Genomic DNA, 20855 nt, shown 5'->3' on the forward strand with positions numbered 1-20855 from the left:
AAGGGCATTTCATATGAGGCGTGCTCTTGGGGGACGAAACACGTAGTTATCTTTTCTCTCTCCTCATGACTTGATTTCCATAGCGCGCAAGGGTCAAGATAGAGGCGAAAAATACCGATTCCACTATCGCTGCAATTCTTTTATTTTTGAAATGATACAGTTTTCATAATTTTCGAAACAATGAATAATGAAAATATCAAGTATTTTATAAGCTTTATTTTTTATCCCTGCTGAGTCTGAATGTGCATCCAATTATATGCCCAGTGAACGAATAGCAGTGAGAATAAAGTTCATTTCAATGAGGAAGGCAGGAGAGAAGGAAAATATTGATTGGATTGAATACAGAAAAAAGATAAAAATTACGTGTATATCAACAAATAAAAAATTTTACTTTTTACTTGTAAAGTTTTATAATGGCATGAAAACGTTTGACGTTTCACATTCGTTAACTGTCAGCTTAGCAATACATATATTTATAGAATATCTTACAAGATCTTTTATAATGCCTTACAATTGGTCAATGCCGCAAAAAAAAAAAAAAAAAAAAAATTAAGTAAAGATTTTAATATTATTTAATAAAAATAACTTATTAATATGTATTTCTTTTAAAATACAATACAATGTAGATACAATAATCACATGTTTGGTAAAATCATTAAATTGTTAAATCAATACATCATAGCGTAACTTATGAGACTCTCAAAAAACGTTGACATAAATATTCCTACTTATTTGATTTTGTAGCAGACTTTCGTGTATACAATTAATTTTTGATTTATACTAAATAAATTATCAACTTTTGTGGCTCAATATTTAACGCACAAGCATATGAATATAGATATAAATCTTAACATACCATTCAATCTGAGAAAAAATTACTTAAAACATTTGTAATATTATGTACAGTTAATTAATGTCGTAATAACGCTGAAAGAGCCACAGATCATTTTATTTTTACAATATTTTGACCCCTCCCACTAAGTACTTTTATCTCTAGAATTCATGAGATTCATTAAAAGGGCAGTCACTTTGAAGTAGCAGTTTTAAATGGTATTTGTCATTTCTAAATGAACTATGTGTTTCAGTGAGAATTGCACTTGTCTAAGTGGAAAAAACATTTTTATAAAACGTCTACTCAAAAAAATAAATAAATAAATAAAAGAAAAAAAGCTGATTTGTTATGTCACGGTGGCTTGGTGTAATGTCATAATTTCAGCCTTTGATAAGTAAATTTAACGTCTGCGTTGCATGTTTGGTGAACGATTAAGTATATTACAAACGCATTGGCAAACAAATTATTGTTATGGATACACAACAAGTTTAAAGGGACTTTGTATTCATCATACCTTGATTCAATCACCATTACCTTGCAAAAACTATGTTCACTATCAGCCGAGTCCCAATGATTGATCATTTTTAATGTTATTTTTTGTATATACCTACTTAGATACTTTGTAAAATAAAATTGTAGTGAATTGATTTTCCTCAATAGAGTAAGCGAGGAATGTTTGATACACATGTACAACAAACAGACTCGTTCATGCAGGCCATTCGAGCAGGCACTTACATCGTACAATTGGGTAAATCACTAAAAAAAAAAAAATAATAATAATAATAATAAATAAAAATGAATAAATAGAAAAATGGAAGAAACGGAGAAAGTAGAAACATATGTCCTGAGGAACTTTGGAGGTCATGTTGTTTACGACGGTTTGTCACAATATGCATTGGAAAGAGAAAAAGTAAGTGCGTACATGTTATTAGGAGTAACAATAAGTAAAGAGACGTGCTTGAGCTCAAACGATCTGAACGATCTGCAGGGTGTTACGGGCGAGAGTGCTCATGCCATTCCTGCTGTCGATATCCGAGGACTCGATCTGCTCCTTGAGGAGCTCAAGCTCCCGAATACCGGAGACAGTGACCTCGTACTTGTGGGTGACGAGGCTGCGGTAAAAGTGTATGGCAAAAGCCAGGAAGATTATAAGGACGGGCACGAGGACGATGCAGGCCGACCACGCGGCCACCTGCGAAAAATCGTAAAACTTGACCCAACAGAGTATGGCGATCTCGACGAGGAAGAGCAGCAGGCCCAGCAGGGTCGAGAACGCCCAGGCGATCTCTATATACCAGTGGAGACGCTCGTGCGGAGACTCATGCACCAGACTTATGCTGTGCAGGTTGCAGACAGCCTCGATATTTGGCAGGATACAGGTAGATATCATCAGGGCGAGCATGTGCACCGCTACCAGGAGGGTCGTACACACGGCGAACGTAACCAGCATCTCTTTTGGCACCTTTGTGTCCGAGTTTAACTGTACCTCGACCATCGCCACCTGTGCACACGAATGCGTCAATGTACTTTTATCATTAAAAAAAATATACTATGTGTGCATGTAATTTTCATAAATTTTCTCTCTCTCTCTCTCTCTCTCTGAGGGGTGAACTTACCATGGCAAATCCGGAGAGCAAGGCCGACGTCTTGCTCGAAGCCTTGAGCTTGGCCCTGCTAAGCTGGAGCTTGCGCCAGGCGAGGTAACCCGGAGTGTGAAGCCCATCACCCGACTGCGACATCCTCGACTGCACGTGACGACGACACCAGGCAGAAACAAAACAACAACAAAAAAGCACGTATTAGCAAGCATTTTTTTTCCTCCACACGACGAGGTCAGTCACAGCCCTTTATGTTTATTCATCGGCCATAATATACAGATCACATGCACACACGTGGGTTAGCATACATGTATATATAAAAGCAGTCGAAAGCAGTTAGTGGATTCATACAGCAAGTGGAAAATAAATAAAAAAAAAAAAACATAAACAAAGATTTTCAAAACTAGGCTGACCTGCAGCAGTATAGTTAAGCAAGCATTTTTTTGAGTGCAGCGTGTGTCATTGCGTGCATATAATATATAAGTACAGCAGCGGGCAACAGCACAGTAGGCAACACCTACCCCAACAGCTTTTTTCTTTTTAACTCTATTATATCAGATCTGTCCGTCCCCCTGATGCAACACAAGCATCAGCCGAGCCTTGCGACCTTTTTTTTTGTTTTTTCTTTAATTGTATTTAGAAAACTTTTTTTTTTTTTATACAATCCCGCGCAGCAACAGCAGTAGCAGATCAAACAGCACTTCAACGCTAGCACCTCTGAACCAAACAAAATCATTTACTTGTACATACATCATGTTTTCTGTAGTTTTTCGCGGACGATACTTGTTTTTATGTGTATGAGGGTGAACAAAAAAAGTTTCAGCTAAGTATACTCTCCTACTGTATATAGGAGAACAAGATATCTCTTTACGTTGCACAAGTGCACGTATATTTTTTTCCAGGGCATTTATATTATAGGTACTTTTTTTTACCGATTCACGCTCGAATTGTGTACGTATGATTTTTTTCGATTTATGCTTACGTACACCGAAAAATTTTACAACCGCAGCCGATGGCAACTATTTCAAGTCTTCAGTATCGCGTACAAGTTTATAATATATCAAATGTCGTGGGCGAGACCGCAGAACTTTAGCGAAAGGATAATAATTAAATGTTGATTGGTCACTGCCGCGGCTATTATTCTATAAGTACACGTATGAGAGTAGACAGATCAAGTGCGCCAAACAACAACAGCAAAGGAAAAAATTTTTTTTTTAAAAGTAACATGTACATGTGGGGAAAGATACATGATATACTCAAGCGAGTTTTTGCCTTTGAATAATCAACTGTGGTTACAAGTGGTACAAGGTGTACAGGTGCATATGGGAGAGAAAAAAAAAAAAAAAAAGAATGAAACTTGAACAAAATTTTTGTACAATAATAAATTGTGAAAAAGAGTTCGGGTGGTATGCGGTGATCTTGGGGGAAAAAAAAAAGAATCAACAAACCTGGCAAGAGTGGGACCTTTTGTGGAAACAAGTTTTGTCGGGTGCGTGGCAATGTGCATGTGAATGCAAGTTACTGGCTTGATGCGAGGTAGGAGGTAAGCCCGGCCTAGCTTCTGCACCAAACACTGAATTTCGCCCAGTGCTCGTCGACCATACGGACATTAAAAATTATTTTCTTGATTCCTCTTTGGGCACCTGTAATCAAACGTAACGAGAATAAATATATATTTTTTTTTATCACTTAATTTTTTTCATTAAATTTTTAACTAGCATGTGATTTTTTTATGATTCACAATACGTTTTCTAAAAAAAAAAAAAAAAAAAGAAATTTGTTTTTCGTGTGTATCAAACGACTGGAAAATATACACATAAAATTAAAATGAAACTCCGTGTTTTTAATTAGCTATTGTTAAACTATTCGAGTTTGTATACATTTTAAAGCTTAATTCTGAGTAAATGTAAAAATTACAAAAAGTGGAGATGGTTACAGCGTCTAATCCCTCGCGTATTTCGCGTGTATTTTTCAAGTGCGGAAAAATCGTGATAAAGATCGTAACGATGTAAAATTACCTCGAAAGTTGCATAAGTCGTTGCTACTTGTGATCTTACAGTTCCGTTTACTACGTCTTACGAACAATATATGTTTGGCTCAATTTTCAAAGTAAGTAGACTTGTTGGGCACTACTATTGCAGTCTATTGCTGAAAAAAGTTTTTATTTCTCGCTACTCGTTACACAATACTGAGAAAATATTAAAATTTTTTTTTTTTTGAAAATTAATATTGCAACACACTTTAAATATTAAAGTTCATTGTAAATTAAATGTATTATTACTTTGACTCTTTTTTAAAATTGTAATGCTTGTTTAGCTGAAAATAGTGTAGTGATTACATAAACAGATTTTGCACTACAATTTTAGCAAAAAATTAAAACAGTATCCGCGCCCAAGTGTAGAAGTAACTTAAATAGCTCCAGTCAATGCCGTTATTAAAAAATACTTTTGTAAGAATAGCCCTGAAATTGTACGTTAATAGACGCGCGATTTTTCGTGTGAAAAATTCAAACAATACTTGCGTACATTATTACCGGAGATCGTTATATATTCGCGTAGAATTCGTTATCCCAAGAATATAATCAACCATTTCCGAGTTTACTCGACCGTTTATCTGTAATCGCATTAAATAACAATGCTCTTGCTGTTTGAATGAAAATTAGCGCAATTTTGTCGTGATTCTCATTGAATTTTTTTTTCTTTTTTTTCTTTTTTGTAAATCATTGCAAACCTCACGTTTTCACGAATGTCATGCGAAAATTGTATTTTTTACTCTAAAACGGATACCCTAAAATTTTTCGTACTCATGAATCATAAAACTGTTATCACTGACTATGTACGTTACGAAAACTATAAATAGACGTGTAGCATGAGTGTTGAAAAATATTCCACTGTATTTTAAACTGTAAATAATTCTAGTGTTACTTTACAAGGGAATGCGTTATAACAGCGTGTCGTTCGACTCAATTGGAAGAATTAAATTGATCAGTGTACAGTAGGTATGAATTACTTTTTGACGATTGAAGAATAAAGGAAGAACGAATAATTTTGCAGACTGTGAAAAAAAAAAAAAAAAAACAGAGCTAGCAACACGAGTATGCAATAGTATAGGGTACACCCAGGGCATTCGCGATTCGCAAGACGTGTTCAAGTGCCAATATTTGCCTAAAAATAATAGCATGCTGTGGCCAGTCTTTCGGGTAAAACTGCAAAAAAAAAAAAAAAAAAAAAAAAAAAAAGGCTGCGAGTAAAAAAGAACTCCCAAGTGCGATTCTACTTTGCGAATTGCAAAATGGCTATAGCAGCACCACTACTAAACATCAGCAATGTATGACGTGTACCTATACATGTACATATGGCGCATTGAAAAAAAAGCACACACATTGCGTTCGTTGCGCTGGCTCATTCTCTACTATTTTTATATACATACCTAGTGCGTACTGCAAAAGTGAAAGTATATAGGTTGTTGTACGTACCGATACGGGGGTTGCAGCGATGGTGTTTCGATCGAAAACCAAAATGTATAAAGGCGGAGAGGAATGAAGGAAAACGAAAGAAAAAAAAGTAGGGGACATGCACACACATGCAGGAGGAGAGCCGAGAAAGAGGTTATAAATGTACCTTACCATAGTGTTTGTTCACGTGGGAAGTCCTTGAAGCGCAGAAGAACGTGCACTCATAACTTTTCGTGGCAAGGACGCGTTATAGGTATTTATATTTAACGTTGACCAATGAGCACACACGCGGTATGTACAACGATACAATTGGAATCAAGAAAAACGAGATCGCAAGTGCGTGGAACAAAAGTCGCCCTGCAGACTTTGACGGCCGGCTCTGTGCTGTTATATACCTATAGGTAGCTGATGCAGGCCAGACAGAGGCTCGATCGTTTCGTTTGTTGTGCTACCGCTGATTTAAAGTGACAGGCAACGGTATAGTCAAGTGGACACACCATGCTCCAAAACAGCTCTCTGAAACTCACGACACGATAACACGAACACCAGAAGCACCAAAAGCGACGAAGAAAGAGAGAGAGAGAGAAACTATCTCAACTCACACACACGCAAACACCAACTCTCTGATCAGCTGATCTCTCGATACTATATATGTATATATTTATAGGTGATGTGTTGTCAAGTTGTGATACTTGAGTAAGTATACAGAAGAACGAAAGAAGCAGAGCGAAGGCACGCATCGGTTAGTCATAACTGTTGCGCTGCCGTTATACGATACAATACGACTTGATTGCCCGCATCCCAGCAACTCACTTGTAGCAGTTAATTCTCGTTTCCTCTTTCCAAACTGTTTGTATACATATGTATAAACTTACTCGAATTCATGATACACCAACAGTGGTAATACCTGAATATACCAATCTCTGTGTGAGCTCTTCTTCTTCTTCTTTTTTTTTAGAATTTATTTAGGTAGGGGTTTCGACTCGACGAGTTTAACTTACATTCCGACTGATAATGCTTGTTTTTTGTATTTAAATAGGTGAAAGTACCGGTCATGCATTACCATGTACAACAACGCACACTCCAAACTCCAAAAAAGATACAAGTACTCCTACGCTCGAGCGCGATGTGCAAAAAATCACTGCGGCTCCGTTCCGTAACGCTGACCATCTCACCAGTGTATGATGGGACAGATAAGTCACGTGATGCAAGTGCGATGGAGATGGCACGACGCGAAAATGAAACATCTCGGTATACTACTCGGCCAAGTTGATTAGTGGACCGTTTGAACGCCAAATGCTTGGCGAGTCTGCAGTTAGAGTGCAACATATCGCCCTGAGGCTTACTTAACGCATGGCATTACTCTTTTTCTTATTTATTCGTTTGACATTTTTACTGCGGGGGTATTATTAACGAATGAATTTGACGATGACGCGTCCTTGGGTTTTACGGACTTGACTGTGATATACTCACGCGCTTTATCTATTCGTCGTTTAACGCATCGTGCGTAGTAAGTATTATATATACATTAAAATGTACGTATCATGTATGTGCGTAAATTAAAATAATTTAAGCGATACCTACGAGTATGTACTATATGCCTCTTCTATTAAAATTACTTGCACATCGGAGTTAATCGTGACATATATTATTGTTTCAAGTTCAAGGATGATTTCGCCAAATACGGAGCTGTCATTTTTATCACACGAGTACATAATATACGTTGGAATCTTTGAAAAATCGTTCGATAGAAGGAACGAAAATTATAAAAGCATACGTTTCTGCGAGTAGCTAAAAATTCGTTTCTTTAAATTTATAAATCAAATCGTACTTAAATATTTACCTCATAAACATTTTTTACTAGATTGAGACTTTTTTATTTTTCTCAAATAGTTATTTTTACCTAATTCGATTTTACCACACTAATTTTGTCAAATCTTTTTTTCTTCATATGATGAATGAATAGTGCTCCACTAGGTAAACCAGACTGTCCAGACAAAAATGTGAATTTTCTATTTTTTTAAGTATTCGCGACCTAATATTCTATTCGTGCAACCATTTATATGGTAATAGACTAGTCTTGTCATCATTACTAAAATCCCAAATTATTGCGTAAAAAAACATAGCACTCTAACTATTCGATTTTAACTTTTTTGATACTTGATTAAAAATAAGTATTGATACACATCGTCGATTCTTAGTCAAGGCATTGCTACATTATACTTTCTTAGGCTGAATCAACGAAAATTCCACAAATTTTGTCAGTAAATGCGATTTTTACTGCAAATTTAGTTTTTTTATTTTTTTTCTAAATGGCTGCTGATTCATTGAATAAAATAACCACTTATTTTATAGAAATGTACATTCGCATTGAGTTTTTAATTATTTTAATCAAAAAAGCAGTTGTACCAACAGTTAATTTTCAATGAAATTCCTTACGTTAACAAAATACCCCAACATTGTAGAAACGTGATAAGAAGTGTTAAAACATTATATGTGATAAAGAAACGTATACACATATATATATGTATATAAAGTGTTGTATCAATACTATTCGTATGTATAAAAACAAGGTCGCAACAAATTACAATATTTAAGCAATTTCGCAATGCTTCCGAGCAATACTGTATTACCGCGTACAAGTTTAACAAACTTGAAAACACACAAAGCTAGAAAAACATCCTCAGATTGAAAAAAAAAAAAAAAACATTTTCTCGCTGGAAAATAAATATTGGCATTCGAGCAGGGCGGTTATTTTTTTACCAATAACACTTAAATACAGACAAACTCAAGTAAAGTACATATTTGTAGAAAAAATGTGCACAGATATGTTAGCTCGAAATATCTCTGTTGCACCTGGTATATTTTCTAATTAAAGTCACGTAAGCGTGACGGAGTCTATGGGTGAAAAAATGTTTTCCCCACCCGTACAAATACATATTAGGTACACACGAAACCGCGTGTGCGCGTTATCGTTGCACAACACTATGGGTGTTTGATTCCCTTTATATATAAATATATAGTTGTATACATCCTCCTTCTCACTCGAGCCTCACGATGCACAATACGGCCCGACTTGACGTGGGCACGGATACTTTTTCAAATACCTTGCGCTACCATTTTCCCCTAATAATATATATCATACTCATTTTTTTTTTTTTATCATTAAATTATTTCCTTATAACACAGTACAGGAACTAAGGTTTTTTTTTTTTTTTTTGTTTTTTTTCTTCACCAAAATTGATTTTCTTTTTTCCATCGCCAAAAACAAATTTACCTCGAAGCGTTAGAAAATCTATAAAACAATCGTCCAACTGTGTGTATCTGTCGGGTAATATTAAAAAAAAAACAAAAAAACAAAAAAAAAAAAAGTTGTAAGCAAACAAAGTAACACAGGTCCGAAACAAAACGAATCTGCAGCACTGCGCCGTGTGCCCGTGATTTTCCATCAAAAACTCTCATTGCATGCACTGCACCACAGGAACGATATATTATTGTATCCTCGCAGCGTGCACGGCATATATGTATGTACATATTATATATATACATATAAACACGGGGAGCGCGTATACAAAGATTAAGGTACCTGTTCGCTTTATTGCTCTAGCTCGTGGAATTTCCCCGTGACCAGTACTTAAGTATATATAGAGACGGTGAACTCTCTCGCGAGTTGGTCCACGGACACGCGCGCTCAGTACCTATATATATATACATATACACATATATTTATGTGCATAGGCTGCAACAGTGCAATGAACAACAACAAACGCAATCGGGTACAAATTACCTATACTTATGACTTGCGTATTTTTGTATATATACTTTGTCAAATCGATGATGCGGCGAAAGCATAATTATATATTATGTGCACGTGCCACCGTCACGCGCGCAGATGATCCTTGACGCGGGGAGGGGGAGGGGGAGGGGGGTGCGCGTCCTTAATCAATTTGTTCTGGCATGAGCTATTTTGAAAAGTGCGACGAAACGAGTTTTCCGCGCGTTTGTGTAGGTATCCCCTGCATGTAGTCCTGCAACCTGACCCAGTCTCATACCTATATGTATATATATGTATATATATATATGCGTTACAGAGTTGCACAAAAAGGCTGCGCAACCGGTGCGCTAGTAAGTAGCTGTGTATGTATGGCTCCGATGGAGACCTGAAAAATCGGCAGTGTTAAGAGAGCGAGGTAGGTAGGTAAAGTATATTTTATTAAAAAGCACCGGCACAGTATCGCGCGCGTCGAATTGGCCTCGACGTCGTGTATATATATATATATATATATATATATATATATATATATATACCTCCGTGCGCAACGAAGGGAAAAACAATATAATAGATAATCTGCGCGGGGACAAAGCGGAGAAAGATGAAAAAAAAAAGTGCACGTCACTTTCTTTTCTTTTTGGTTTTGTTTTTCGTTCGGTAATCGCGAAGAAACAAAAAAAAAAAAACAAAAAAAAAAAAGAAGGAATAAGTAAGCTAGTTTCCACTATAAGTAGCGCAGAAGGGGAAAAAAAAAAAAAAAAAAACAAGCATATGGGGGTACGGGATCGGTTTCGTCAACATATTGCCAATCGAGAAAGTTTTTTTGGCATAGTATATAATTATATTCCACAGGGGGGGCGGAGGGTCCACGGGAATTATAATCGAATCAAGAATCACCTGCAGGTGCAGGTAAAGGAGCGAATGACCTTATGGAAATCGGGAATCGGTCAGCACCGGCGAGCAACACCGAGCAAAATTTCATAATAGGAAAGGTATAACGTAAATTGTGTGTGTGTGTGTGAGCATTTTTGTGACCATGGGTATTATACCTATACCTATATATATTATATGGGTTGTTGATGCAAGTGCGAGAGAGGAGCAACAACAACAGATCGGCGTGGAAAAGTAAAACCTGCACGTAGGATCGGTAAGTATAGGTACAGTGTGCATGCGTGCGGAGAGTAAGTACAACCTATTCTTTTTATTTATAAATATACTTATAGTGAAACATAAGAAATGAAAAGGTGCTATATACTTACTTATAGCTGATGGAGAGTAGAGTAGAGCGAAGGCTCAGGGGGGGGGGGAGGAACAAAAAAAAAAAAAAAAAAAAAAAGAGCAAAAGAGAGAAGGGGAGACCTTCTCCTTTGCGCTCCACGGACGCACGCACACCATCCGTGCATATATATATATATATACATTATGTACACTTACATCGGTAAGTGGCGTGCCGTTTCGTTATTCAGGTTTATCGTTTAGTCGGCGATTGGCTTTCGTTCTATTCGGCCCCTGCTCGACGCACGGAAGCTCATGTAGTGCATTTTTGTTTTTTGTTTATTTATTTATTTATTTTTTTTTTTTCCCAACACATTTTGAGTTGTAGAAAAATACCGAATATCACGTGTGTACGTATAAATCTGAGTTCGCGAGAGCGCGAGCTTTTGTTCTCCGATACTTGTGCGCGCTACCATAAAAGATTGTATTGTCTTCAAAAGGTTTGTCTCACTTTTTTTTCTTTTTTAATGTTTTGGAAAATAACATTGGAGTTGGCACAAGTGTTGAATTTTGTTTTTTTTTTTCATTCCAAAAAAAAAAAAAAAAAAACACAGTTCGCGCGAACGACATGTACGTACTACAGAACCGCGGGAATTGCGGCGTTTATTTAAAAGTACATTTTACTCATTCTAAATGAAAAAAAGAAAGAAAAAGATATTTCTCTTAACGACTTATTACACAAAAACAAATATGTCGCGTGCGCAAGTATAAGTGTATAGCTTTCCATACGTAATCCACCGCGGATATAACGTAAGTACATTTTTGCCCGATAAAGCGCCCGCGAAACGATAGCAATGACATTCAAAACGCTTATCTAATTAAAAACAGAGATGAAATGCGTATACATGTGTTCACATATCAGATACAGATCACAATACAATAAGCTTGGCTTTATCGTCAAATGCATGTAATATATCATGTGCGTACAATGATATTGTAACGTTTGTGCGGTACACCGGAGAGAGGCAAGTAAGTATATATCATGTACGCATATGTAATTACAAAAGGTGTTTTATCGAGAGCCGATCGAACGTCAAGTATATACCGTTATTGATTGTGACATGTATGTATATCCTGTAGGCGCTTTTCACTTAAAAAAAAAAACTGGCGCAACAATATATATATATTACTCGCACTTTGATACGCATACCTCTGTTATATACACATATATTTTACTCTTGATCCGTGCAGCCGCAAAATCGAAGGATAAGAGAAAAGTAGGCTGGTTGCACCGGACACAGCCGCCACCGCCGCAGTCGAGAGTTTGCAAGACCGGCGTGAAAGGGAAAAAAGACGAAGAGGAAGAAAAGAAAAAGAAAAAAAAAAAAAAAAAAAAGGAGGCGAAGTTCAGCTAAGCGAAACACGCGCGGCAATGACGCCTTCGCTCAAACTCGCGGACGATCAGCGCTTCGCGCTCATGAAGGTAAGCAAGCGCCGCTCCGTTTTAACGCGGATAAGTATACATCACCACGTCTCGTACTCCCATGATACGTACACATGTATACATATATCGGCTAAACCGCACGGGTTTACCTGGCAACTCGGTATTTTTGATTGAATCCACTGTATATATAAGTGGCGGCAGTATAGCGAATTACAGCGCGAAAGCGTGCAATGGGAGCTCACCCTCCCGTGGACTTGTACTATAGACGCGATGGAAAAGTTGGATTTCTCTTTTTCACTTTGCTCTCCGAAGCGCGTTGTTACAATATACTTACACACACACACAACACGCGATAATTTGTTCGTTCCTTCAACTTTCGTAACAATCCGCACATTGATGTGTGTGCAAGCGTATAATATTTACAATTTTGTTATTATAGTGTGCGCGTCGGGTGTCATGTGAAGAACATATATTTGTTTTTTTTCGCTTCGCGCGCGCGATCAACGGTATAATAAAGTCGCACGCGCTTGATTGACGATTTTGAAAGTGTACACGATGTACATGAAGGGTATTGGCGAGTCTAGGAAAAAAAAAACAAATCTTTCGTTTCGAGAATGACCCGTACAGGTTGGAAAAATTTACTAAGATTTTTTTTTTCTTCTTCCAATTCCGTTTGTTACTTTTACTGACTATAAAAACAAACACCGGTAATTGTAACGATGGAAGCCGATGTACGTGTATACTTTTTGTGATTAAAGTGCGCGCAGGTGGTCTCGGGGAGCCTGGAATATCACATTGAACTCACGGTTCGACCGAGTAGGTATACAAACCCATACAGTGCCTTTGAATGACTGTAGGTCGTGTTTCACGAACGCGTCCTGCTTAGCGCATAAAAAAACATACATGTATGCATGAAAAAAAAAAAAAAAAAAAGAAAGAATTCGGCAAAAACGCGTGCGGAGGTAAAAGCACACTCCCGTGCGTCGTGTGGATCGTGTATAATAATACATATGTATTGGGTTATCGAACCGAGCGTTCGGAACGAGGTCAGCGAATCGCGACTGACGCGACTGCTATGCACGTGAGAACACATTTTTTTCATTCGTCGATCGTCGTCGTATAGTCGCACCCTACAACTGTATAATGATACCTATGTACTTATATACACTCACCTCAACAGTACAGGCTATCTTGCAGTGCTGCACGTAATTTACACATAAACACATAATACATATATATAAAGATAACAATTAATTAGACTCATGTATTATATTATGGTTTCCATTGTGCGTGTGAAGCTGTTATTATCCATGGGCACATCGGATGACTTTTACTGTGTCAAGTTTACATGGATACGTGGGTACAAAGTATCTGTACAAGTGTCGTGTACCGATGGTTAAAAGTTATACATATATATGCCAAGCGCTTGCTCCTCCACTGTATATTATGTCGCGGTCGTCCCCGTACAGGTACATTATATTTATGTGCATCGGAAAATGATTACATGCGATTATGGGGGCATATGTATGCAATATGTGTATCGAGTAGGAGAAATGATGATACGGGGAATGGCGAATAAGTAAGTATATAGGGACTTTACGGCGAAAGGATGCGCCAAAGGTGGACGAAGGAAGGAAAGTTGTTCGGGGAAATTGTTATAGTGCATACTGTAGTATATTATTATATCTGCGAATAGCACATGCACGCGACGATAGACGCGTTTGATGATTTCCTGAGTAGGTTCAAGGTCGCTTTTGCGTCACTCTTTTTCCTCTCTTCCTTTGCTTTGTACATCATGTACGGAAAAAAAAACTGCGCGTGCTGCTGCAATCGTATCAGTGATTGCGTTTTGATACAACGTGCACTCAATCTCTCTTTTTTTTTTTTTTTTTTTTTTTTTTTTTCTCCTCGTGCTCAACATGAGAAAATTAACGTGATGCATATAGAGTCGGACTTGGGTAGGTTCACTCGATGAATTATTTTATCCGAAAACGTAATGCGTTGTTTTTGTGGGACAAACTATTTTATTTTATTTTATTTCCAATCGCTATTGTGTACCGTATAGTAGTTGGAAAAAAAGGGGTTATACTTTGTTAGGGAATAATCTAATGATTGTAAATTTTTTATTTTCCCTTTTAAAAAATTGTTAGTTTATTTTTTTGTTGGTTGAAGTTTTGCGGTGAGGAAAAAAAAACACTAGCACGAAAAGGCGTTTTATTTTAAGGAAAAAAAAAAAAGTTATACCGCAAAGTAATTAAAAAAAGTACCGGCTATAGACAGAAAACAGATAGCGAGCAATAATGTTGGTTTTCGATCAATTTTATCTATTTGACAGCTTGTGCGCGTTACTCATTTGCGCTGTGTCGTTGAAAAACATTAAATTTTCAATAACCGCTTTGCAAGTACAAAATTGCAGTAAAAAAAAAAGAAAAGAATTGTTGTGACCCCATGCTACAATATTGCTGTCACCACTGCTATTGGTATAGACACAAAGTCAAATCGCGTCTACTCGTAATCCTTAAATAATCTAAATATAAAAAAAAAAAAAAAAAAAATTTGCAAACCAACACCTGAAGAAATTAACATTCTTGTTTTTCATTTCAAAGTAAACTTGATAAAAAACCTTTCCTCATTCTTAAATTTTTTTTCTTCGAAAAATCAGAATTTATTTAAACGATGTACGCAAAATGTATATGAAAAGCGCGTGTGCGTATAAATAGATCCAATGTTATTACTTTCGTGGGGATCTTGCGATGGCATTATCATTTTGTAACGGCTCAGTGAGCCGTGATGGTATACGTAAGAGAAAATTCAAGTGTTAAATTTTCATTAGTATACGACGAGGAAAACTTTTTACTCGCCTCAATTAGTATTGCCGATATTCAAGGGGGTCAACAAAAACCACAGGGTCACGGAACATGATTTCAATAAATTAACACACGAGTTTTTTTATTGTAATTACAACGACGCAATTTTTTTGTTACACGGCTAAATTGAAATGAAAATTTTAAAATGGTATTGCGCTTTTTTGATAAACAGGACAAATAAGTCAATTTTTTACTTCTAATGAAGTTGATTTGAGTTTAATTTTTACTGTAATGTATGGAATCATCGCGTCAGGAAACGTATAGACGTCGGACGTGGAACCACTTGGAAAAGTATTTTTCAATCATTGCGCAGCTTCCTGCGGTGAAGAAAGCAAAGTCTCATTTCTACAATGAGTACCTACTTTACCTTCCAAGTCGTAAAAGTTGAAGAATTCAGCCGCTCGGCCATAAAGTTATGAAAACATTCTCGAGACTGAAAATTCGCTCACGATATTTGAGATGATTTTGTATGCATACGTTTTGTAGTCCATAGATAACAGTATAGCGATGTATTTTGAAACATTATTTCCTATAGGTGCCAATAAAAGTTAACCGAAATCGTTGTATTTATCGTGATTCTAAATAAATAAGTAAGTATAAGCCGACCTAGTAGTGAACCAATACATGGAGAGTAATAATTTAATTTTTTGTTTTCAAGCCGTTTTATTAGGCTTTATGTTGGTTAAAGCAGTTGTTAATGTCAAAATAAATTTCTAACTGTAACTGCGCGGAATTTCACGAAAAAATTTTCAAACAATGCTGTAAAGGTTCCGCCGAAATGGATGGATTTTCGGCCCAGGATACGATAAGCTGCTCAATTTTTTTTCTTCTTATTTATTAGTCAAGTAATTTTGATAATTTCACGGAGTAGAGCAAGTACGTATCAACGGCAACTTCGAGTCCGACGAAAAAGTTTCCGTCTACATGCAAAAACTAGAATGCAATTTGCAGATAATTTAAAAATGCAATATTATCGCTGTAATTCTTAATTGTTACTCGTAAAAAAACGTTACGTACCAATTAACTAGCGCAAAATTTTTATCTACGTGGTTGAAATTTTTAAACTCCAAACTTGCCTTGGTGCATAAAAAAAAAAAAAAATGAATGCTTTTATCAACGATGGTACAATTTAATGAAAAATGTCTGTGTTGAAAAAATGAGATTTAAAATATTTCGGAAAAAAAAAAAAAAAAAAAATAGTCTCGCGCATGTAACGTGAAAACTGCCGCGACTGATTCACCATACAGACGCTCGGTTCCATTCATTAGCGCGATATTTATTTGTATACAATTCTTAGAATGTTTCTCTTGGCGTTGCAACCGTCGGTGTAAGGACACTCCGTACGATAGTCGAGAGTACTTGGTAAGGTCTGTTTTTCTCCTCTCCATTGCTCTCCGCGTGAAACCGGTTTCCCTTGGCGAACCCAAGCAAAAACACGCTTATATTCGTCATAGATTTCGACTTTTTTTTTTTTTCTTTTCTTTTTTTTTCATCTCTCGTCTGTGTGCAAATCAACGTGGAATCGCGGAAAAACGTATCCCTCCGCGAGTACTTAGCAATGAGAGTCTCTCTCTCTCTCTTGTTAATCACCCAGACTTTGAATGTGTAGTAATAATAATTTATACTCTTTTCTTTAAACAGCTCAGGCGCAGCGTGCAAGACGTTTTGCAACCCTATCACGACGATCACTTCTTGCTGCGCTGGCTGAGAGGTGATGACCACGCAAACTGTTAATTATTCAAATTTTAACGATCCCGCAAGGGAACCACGCGTTTCGTTATTTATTAATTCGTCAATTTGCAGCTAGAAAATGGGATGCCGCGGCTGCCGAAAAAATGCTGAGGGACGTAAGTCTACATATACGTATATCATGCTGCGCTTTACTTTTTTTTACTCATCGATGAACGTCACTTTATGAGAAATAACTTTTATGTGCATGTAATTACCATCGAGGAGTATTTCGCTGAAGTTGTTGTTAGTTTTTTTACTTTTGCGAACCAGATAAAATGTGTCACATGATTGTTACAAAAAAAAAAAAACAAAAAAAAACAAAAAGCTCAAAAAGTGTCCATTCGGTTAGGTTCAATTAGCGAGATGGCGAAGAATTTATGTTTTTTTTTTATGTCTAGTCGCTGGCCTGGAGAAAGCGCTGGGACGTCGATCAGCTCCAGGAGTGGGAAGAGCCGAAAATTCTGAGAGAGTACCTTCCACACGGCCTCTCTGGATTCGACAAGGACGGAGCACCGGGTAAACTCTTTTTTTTTTTTTTTTTTTATAGTAAATAAAATATACATAAATAATAATAATGCCTTTATCGTTTAACTCACGTTTTTCATAATTTATAATTTGTATTAAATTTAATTAATCTGTACTATTTTGAGTTTACGTGCACACGTGCATTCAGGTTTTGCATTTGTACTATTATTGTGTCTATTTTTGGGTTCACTCTCATTTAATAAAACAAAATGAAATGAAATTTTTTTTTTTTTTCATGGTCGACTTTACAGTGATAATCGTGCCATTCGCCGGTTTGGACCTTTACGGGATACTGCATGTGGTCAGTCGCAAGGAGATGATAAAAATGACGGTGAAAAAGCTAGAGGGGTACTTGCAAATCTGCAGAGAGCAGAGCGAAAAATTCGGACCAGACGCCGGTCAGTGCACCGTCATCTTCGACATGGAAAATTTCAACCTCCGACCGTTCATGTGGCGGCCAGGTGAGACTTTGGCTTTTTTTAAAGGATTGAAAAAAAAAAAAAAAAAAGAAAAAAAAATCTCTTTGAAATAGTCTCGCAAGTCACGGCACGATATTCTTTTTGTTTCAACTCCAGCTGGAGAACTCATAATAGCGCTGATTCAGATGTACGAGGCGAATTACCCGGAAATTCTCAAAATTTGTTACATGATCAATGGTAAGTTTTAGCACTTTGCGCCTCTATTTGCGTGCATCTTTTTTTATTATTATTATTTTTTTTTCTATACTGTGGTCATAGAAATTAACGTCCCCGCGATTTTTTAGCACCCAAGGTGTTTGCGTTTGCTTTCTCGATTGCCAAAAAATTTATGAACGAGTACACAATATCCAAGATTCAAATATACAAGTCTGATCCCAACAAGTGGAAGAACGCCGTTCTGAAGATGATTCCCGAGGATCAGCTGCCGGTTCACTTTGGAGGAAAATTAGCCGATCCCGATGGTAATCCCCGATACACGTCCAAGGTGCTTGTTTTTAAATTTTTCGTTCAGGACGGGATGAATCAATTTTGAAATGAATGATATTTTTCTCGCAACTTTGCTTTCTAGATATGCCAAGGTGGTAAAGTTCCCAAAAATCAGTACAAAAACAAAGGCGACGCGGAGAGGAACGATGAATTTACAACCGCGACCATCAAGAAAGGTGACAAGCTGAAACTCGATTTCAAGCCAGATGAAGTGGGATCGCTCTTGAGGTGAATACCAAGTACTTTAATAAGTCGTATGTACGCATGTTAAAGGAAAAATTATTATTTGCAGCTGGGAGTTTCATTTAGACGAGCATGACATCAAGTTTGGAGTTGTCAGGAGAGGAAATGATGGATCTCAAAAGGAAATCATTCCAGTTCACCGAGTATCTCCTCAACAGTCGGACGAAGTTGGTCTTGTTACGTGCGACATTGCCCCAGCTATTTGTTTGTATCATTTATTCGATTGTGTTTATCATCTGGACATTAAATTTTAACGATTCCATTTTATTTCAGATTCCGTGGTATTCGACAACAGTTACAGTCTGCTCAGAAACAAAAAGATTCACTACTGCATTCGTATGGTCCCTCCATCAGCTTTAGATGAAAGTACATTAGTATCGGCATGAGATGTTTTTCTTTTGTAAATAACGGAAAATGTTAAGTTTTATAAATTTTTACAATCCTACAGGGGTGACTGTTTTTTTCTTCTTTTTTTTATCAAGGATATAAAAATTGTAAATAAATATACACTATGTAGGTTGTATTTTTTTACTAATAACAATAGGTATTCAACTGTATAACTTGTTCAAAATAGAAAAGTATATTTATGTATGGCTCATGGTAATTGTATATAAAACCGCATGAACATTCCTCATAATAAGTTTATTAATCTATGTATTGTAATATTATTGTGTAAGTAAAAAATTTTTTTATATGATATTAAATAGCAGTCAATCATCGTCCTCAGCCAATAACATTTCAATGAGATCATCCTTTAACAAGTCACCACCTTCTAGACGCTTCTGCGTTCCCCATTTTACAAGTGTAGGTAACACTTTAACTTGTGCCTTTGAATTTGTTCTAAAAGGACATTTGGGATCTTTCCAACTAAACAAAAATTCAACAGTAATCTATTGAACGTCCAGAAATTTCAAAGCTTAAAAAAAAGTGTAGGCAGGTACTTACAAAGCTCTATCGCCTACTTCAACAACAACAAAGTTATAATCATTACTCAAAGATTGAATTCCCTTATCAATAAATGGTTTTGCTACAAGTACACAAGAATATCACTTTCAACAAAATAGGTAAAGATCTTGAAATTTCACAATTACAATACCTTCAACGCAATCAGGACACCAGCTATTACCATCAGGTAGCTTAGTACCAGTGTAAAGGATAAAAGTTGGAAGATCGGATTTGAATTTCTCAATGAATTTGAGAAAATTTGCATAACCCTCTACGTGATGTTTGATAACCATGTTTAAGAAATTGTGCTGATAACAAAAAGCTGAAAGACGAGTTGATTATTTGGTAAAATAATAACTTACTTTTTTTCTGCGTAAAACAAAATTGTAACGTCAGTACAATAGATACGAACAAAAATTAAATTTTATTTATTACACTTACGGAAACACTGCTACACTGAAGAAACTTGACGCGTTGGGAAATAATTAAGTATTTACATCACTCGCCGACAAATAATACTTGAGAAATTATTGCAGATTTACAGATAAAATGCAGATAACACCGCTACTGCGCTACTTATACTTCTACCTACTTCCCGAACAGAAATGAAAGTCGGTTGCCTCTCTAGTTCATGAGGCCTTACTTAGGCAGCCTACTGAGGGCACAAGTAGGTGCGTCAGGGGGCGTGCGTGAGGTACTCATTAGGCAGCCTACATAACCTACCTTTATGTGACCAAACGCCACCTGACGCTGCCAACGTAGGACCTCAGTTGGCAAGAGAGGCAGCCTAAGTAGGCCCTACTGATCGCCTACTTACAATTTCCGTTCGGGATGTAACGTTTTTGTATACATATAACTTGGGAAAGTAACTATATATATACTGTATGACCTGTATGTACATCAGTACACATGTACTGTACATGTATGTGTTTAGTGACATGCAAAGTTGAGTCAGTTGAGTGTTGAGTCACTCAACTTGAGTGTGTGTTGCGTCTACCCCCGTACCGTAGTCCCGTACTCCCGTTCCCCTACCCCGTAGGCAATCCGAATTCCGAATTCCGATTTCCGATAAGTGAACTAAAAAATCAGGTGACCAATGATTGGAACATATTTTTTATTTTTTTATTTTGTAGTAGCAGAATTTTGTAGGTCAATTAGAAGATTTTTATGTTGGAAAAATTATTTTTCCATATATTTCAAACTCACACTTTATGCATAAATGGTGTGTCTGACGAAATATTGAAAATAACTGATAAAACCTTCT

At 36.7% G+C, this 20855-nt stretch overlaps 3 protein-coding genes across 7 annotated transcripts; 1 reads left to right on the forward strand and 2 right to left on the reverse strand.

The window, feature by feature from the left end:
• Nucleotides 1-368: 368 nt before the first annotated feature.
• LOC106641202 (calcium release-activated calcium channel protein 1) lies at nucleotides 369-20084 on the reverse strand. Of its 5 annotated transcripts, XM_089592673.1 has the most exons (5): nucleotides 6056-6486; nucleotides 4449-4578; nucleotides 3879-4073; nucleotides 2449-2577; nucleotides 369-2333 (listed from the first exon to the last, which is right to left on the reverse strand). In XM_089592673.1, the coding sequence occupies exons 3-5, from the start codon at nucleotides 4038-4040 to the stop codon at nucleotides 1797-1799; spliced, it is 828 nt and encodes a 275-aa protein (XP_089448799.1). In that variant the 5' UTR covers nucleotides 4041-4073; nucleotides 4449-4578; nucleotides 6056-6486; the 3' UTR covers nucleotides 369-1796. The 5 variants fall into 5 exon arrangements, with proteins under 5 accessions (XP_089448799.1, XP_023247920.1, XP_089448800.1 ...); XM_023392152.2 differs by lacking the exons at nucleotides 4449-4578; nucleotides 6056-6486 and adding an exon at nucleotides 20033-20084; XM_089592674.1 differs by lacking the exons at nucleotides 4449-4578; nucleotides 6056-6486 and adding an exon at nucleotides 6886-6973.
• Nucleotides 11130-19276, forward strand: LOC106641201 (SEC14-like protein 2). Its single transcript, XM_089592672.1, has 11 exons — nucleotides 11130-11371; nucleotides 12123-12354; nucleotides 16824-16893; nucleotides 16986-17029; nucleotides 17312-17429; nucleotides 17690-17899; nucleotides 18014-18094; nucleotides 18202-18401; nucleotides 18486-18631; nucleotides 18696-18850; nucleotides 18920-19276. The coding sequence occupies exons 2-11, from the start codon at nucleotides 12304-12306 to the stop codon at nucleotides 19030-19032; spliced, it is 1188 nt and encodes a 395-aa protein (XP_089448798.1). The 5' UTR covers nucleotides 11130-11371; nucleotides 12123-12303; the 3' UTR covers nucleotides 19033-19276.
• Nucleotides 19173-20117, reverse strand: LOC106641203 (thioredoxin domain-containing protein 17). Its single transcript, XM_089592675.1, has 4 exons — nucleotides 20033-20117; nucleotides 19743-19913; nucleotides 19592-19673; nucleotides 19173-19513 (listed from the first exon to the last, which is right to left on the reverse strand). The coding sequence occupies exons 2-4, from the start codon at nucleotides 19882-19884 to the stop codon at nucleotides 19357-19359; spliced, it is 381 nt and encodes a 126-aa protein (XP_089448801.1). The 5' UTR covers nucleotides 19885-19913; nucleotides 20033-20117; the 3' UTR covers nucleotides 19173-19356.
• Nucleotides 20118-20855: the final 738 nt, after the last annotated feature.

The sequence above is a fragment of the Copidosoma floridanum genome, unplaced genomic scaffold (genome assembly GCF_036245765.1).
Source record: "Copidosoma floridanum isolate Cflo_tuat_1 unplaced genomic scaffold, Cflo_Japanese_pri ptg000019l, whole genome shotgun sequence".
NCBI lineage: Eukaryota > Metazoa > Arthropoda > Insecta > Hymenoptera > Encyrtidae > Copidosoma > Copidosoma floridanum.

Bases quoted from the DNA above. Each gene is read 5' to 3' on its own strand.
- LOC106641203 (XM_089592675.1), bottom strand. From the start codon at position 19,884: ATGGTTATCAAACATCACGTAGAGGGTTATGCAAATTTTCTCAAATTC. The intron at 19,674-19,742 runs GTATTGTAATTG...GTGTACTTGTAG, and splicing joins GTGTCCTGATTGCGTTGAAG to CAAAACCATTTATTGATAAG. The intron at 19,514-19,591 runs GTAAGTACCTGC...ATTTTTGTTTAG, and splicing joins GAAGTAGGCGATAGAGCTTT to TTGGAAAGATCCCAAATGTC.
- LOC106641202 (XM_023392152.2), bottom strand. From the start codon at position 4,040: ATGTCCGTATGGTCGACGAGCACTGGGCGAAATTCAGTGTTTGGTGCA. The intron at 2,578-3,878 runs GTTTGTTGATTC...CGTCACGTGCAG, and splicing joins AAAGGTCCCACTCTTGCCAG to TCGAGGATGTCGCAGTCGGG. The intron at 2,334-2,448 runs GTAAGTTCACCC...TCGTGTGCACAG, and splicing joins TGCTCTCCGGATTTGCCATG to GTGGCGATGGTCGAGGTACA.
- LOC106641201 (XM_089592672.1), top strand. From the start codon at position 12,304: ATGACGCCTTCGCTCAAACTCGCGGACGATCAGCGCTTCGCGCTCATG. The intron at 16,894-16,985 runs GTGATGACCACG...GTCAATTTGCAG, and splicing joins CTTGCTGCGCTGGCTGAGAG to CTAGAAAATGGGATGCCGCG. The intron at 18,095-18,201 runs GTAAGTTTTAGC...GCGATTTTTTAG, and splicing joins AATTTGTTACATGATCAATG to CACCCAAGGTGTTTGCGTTT.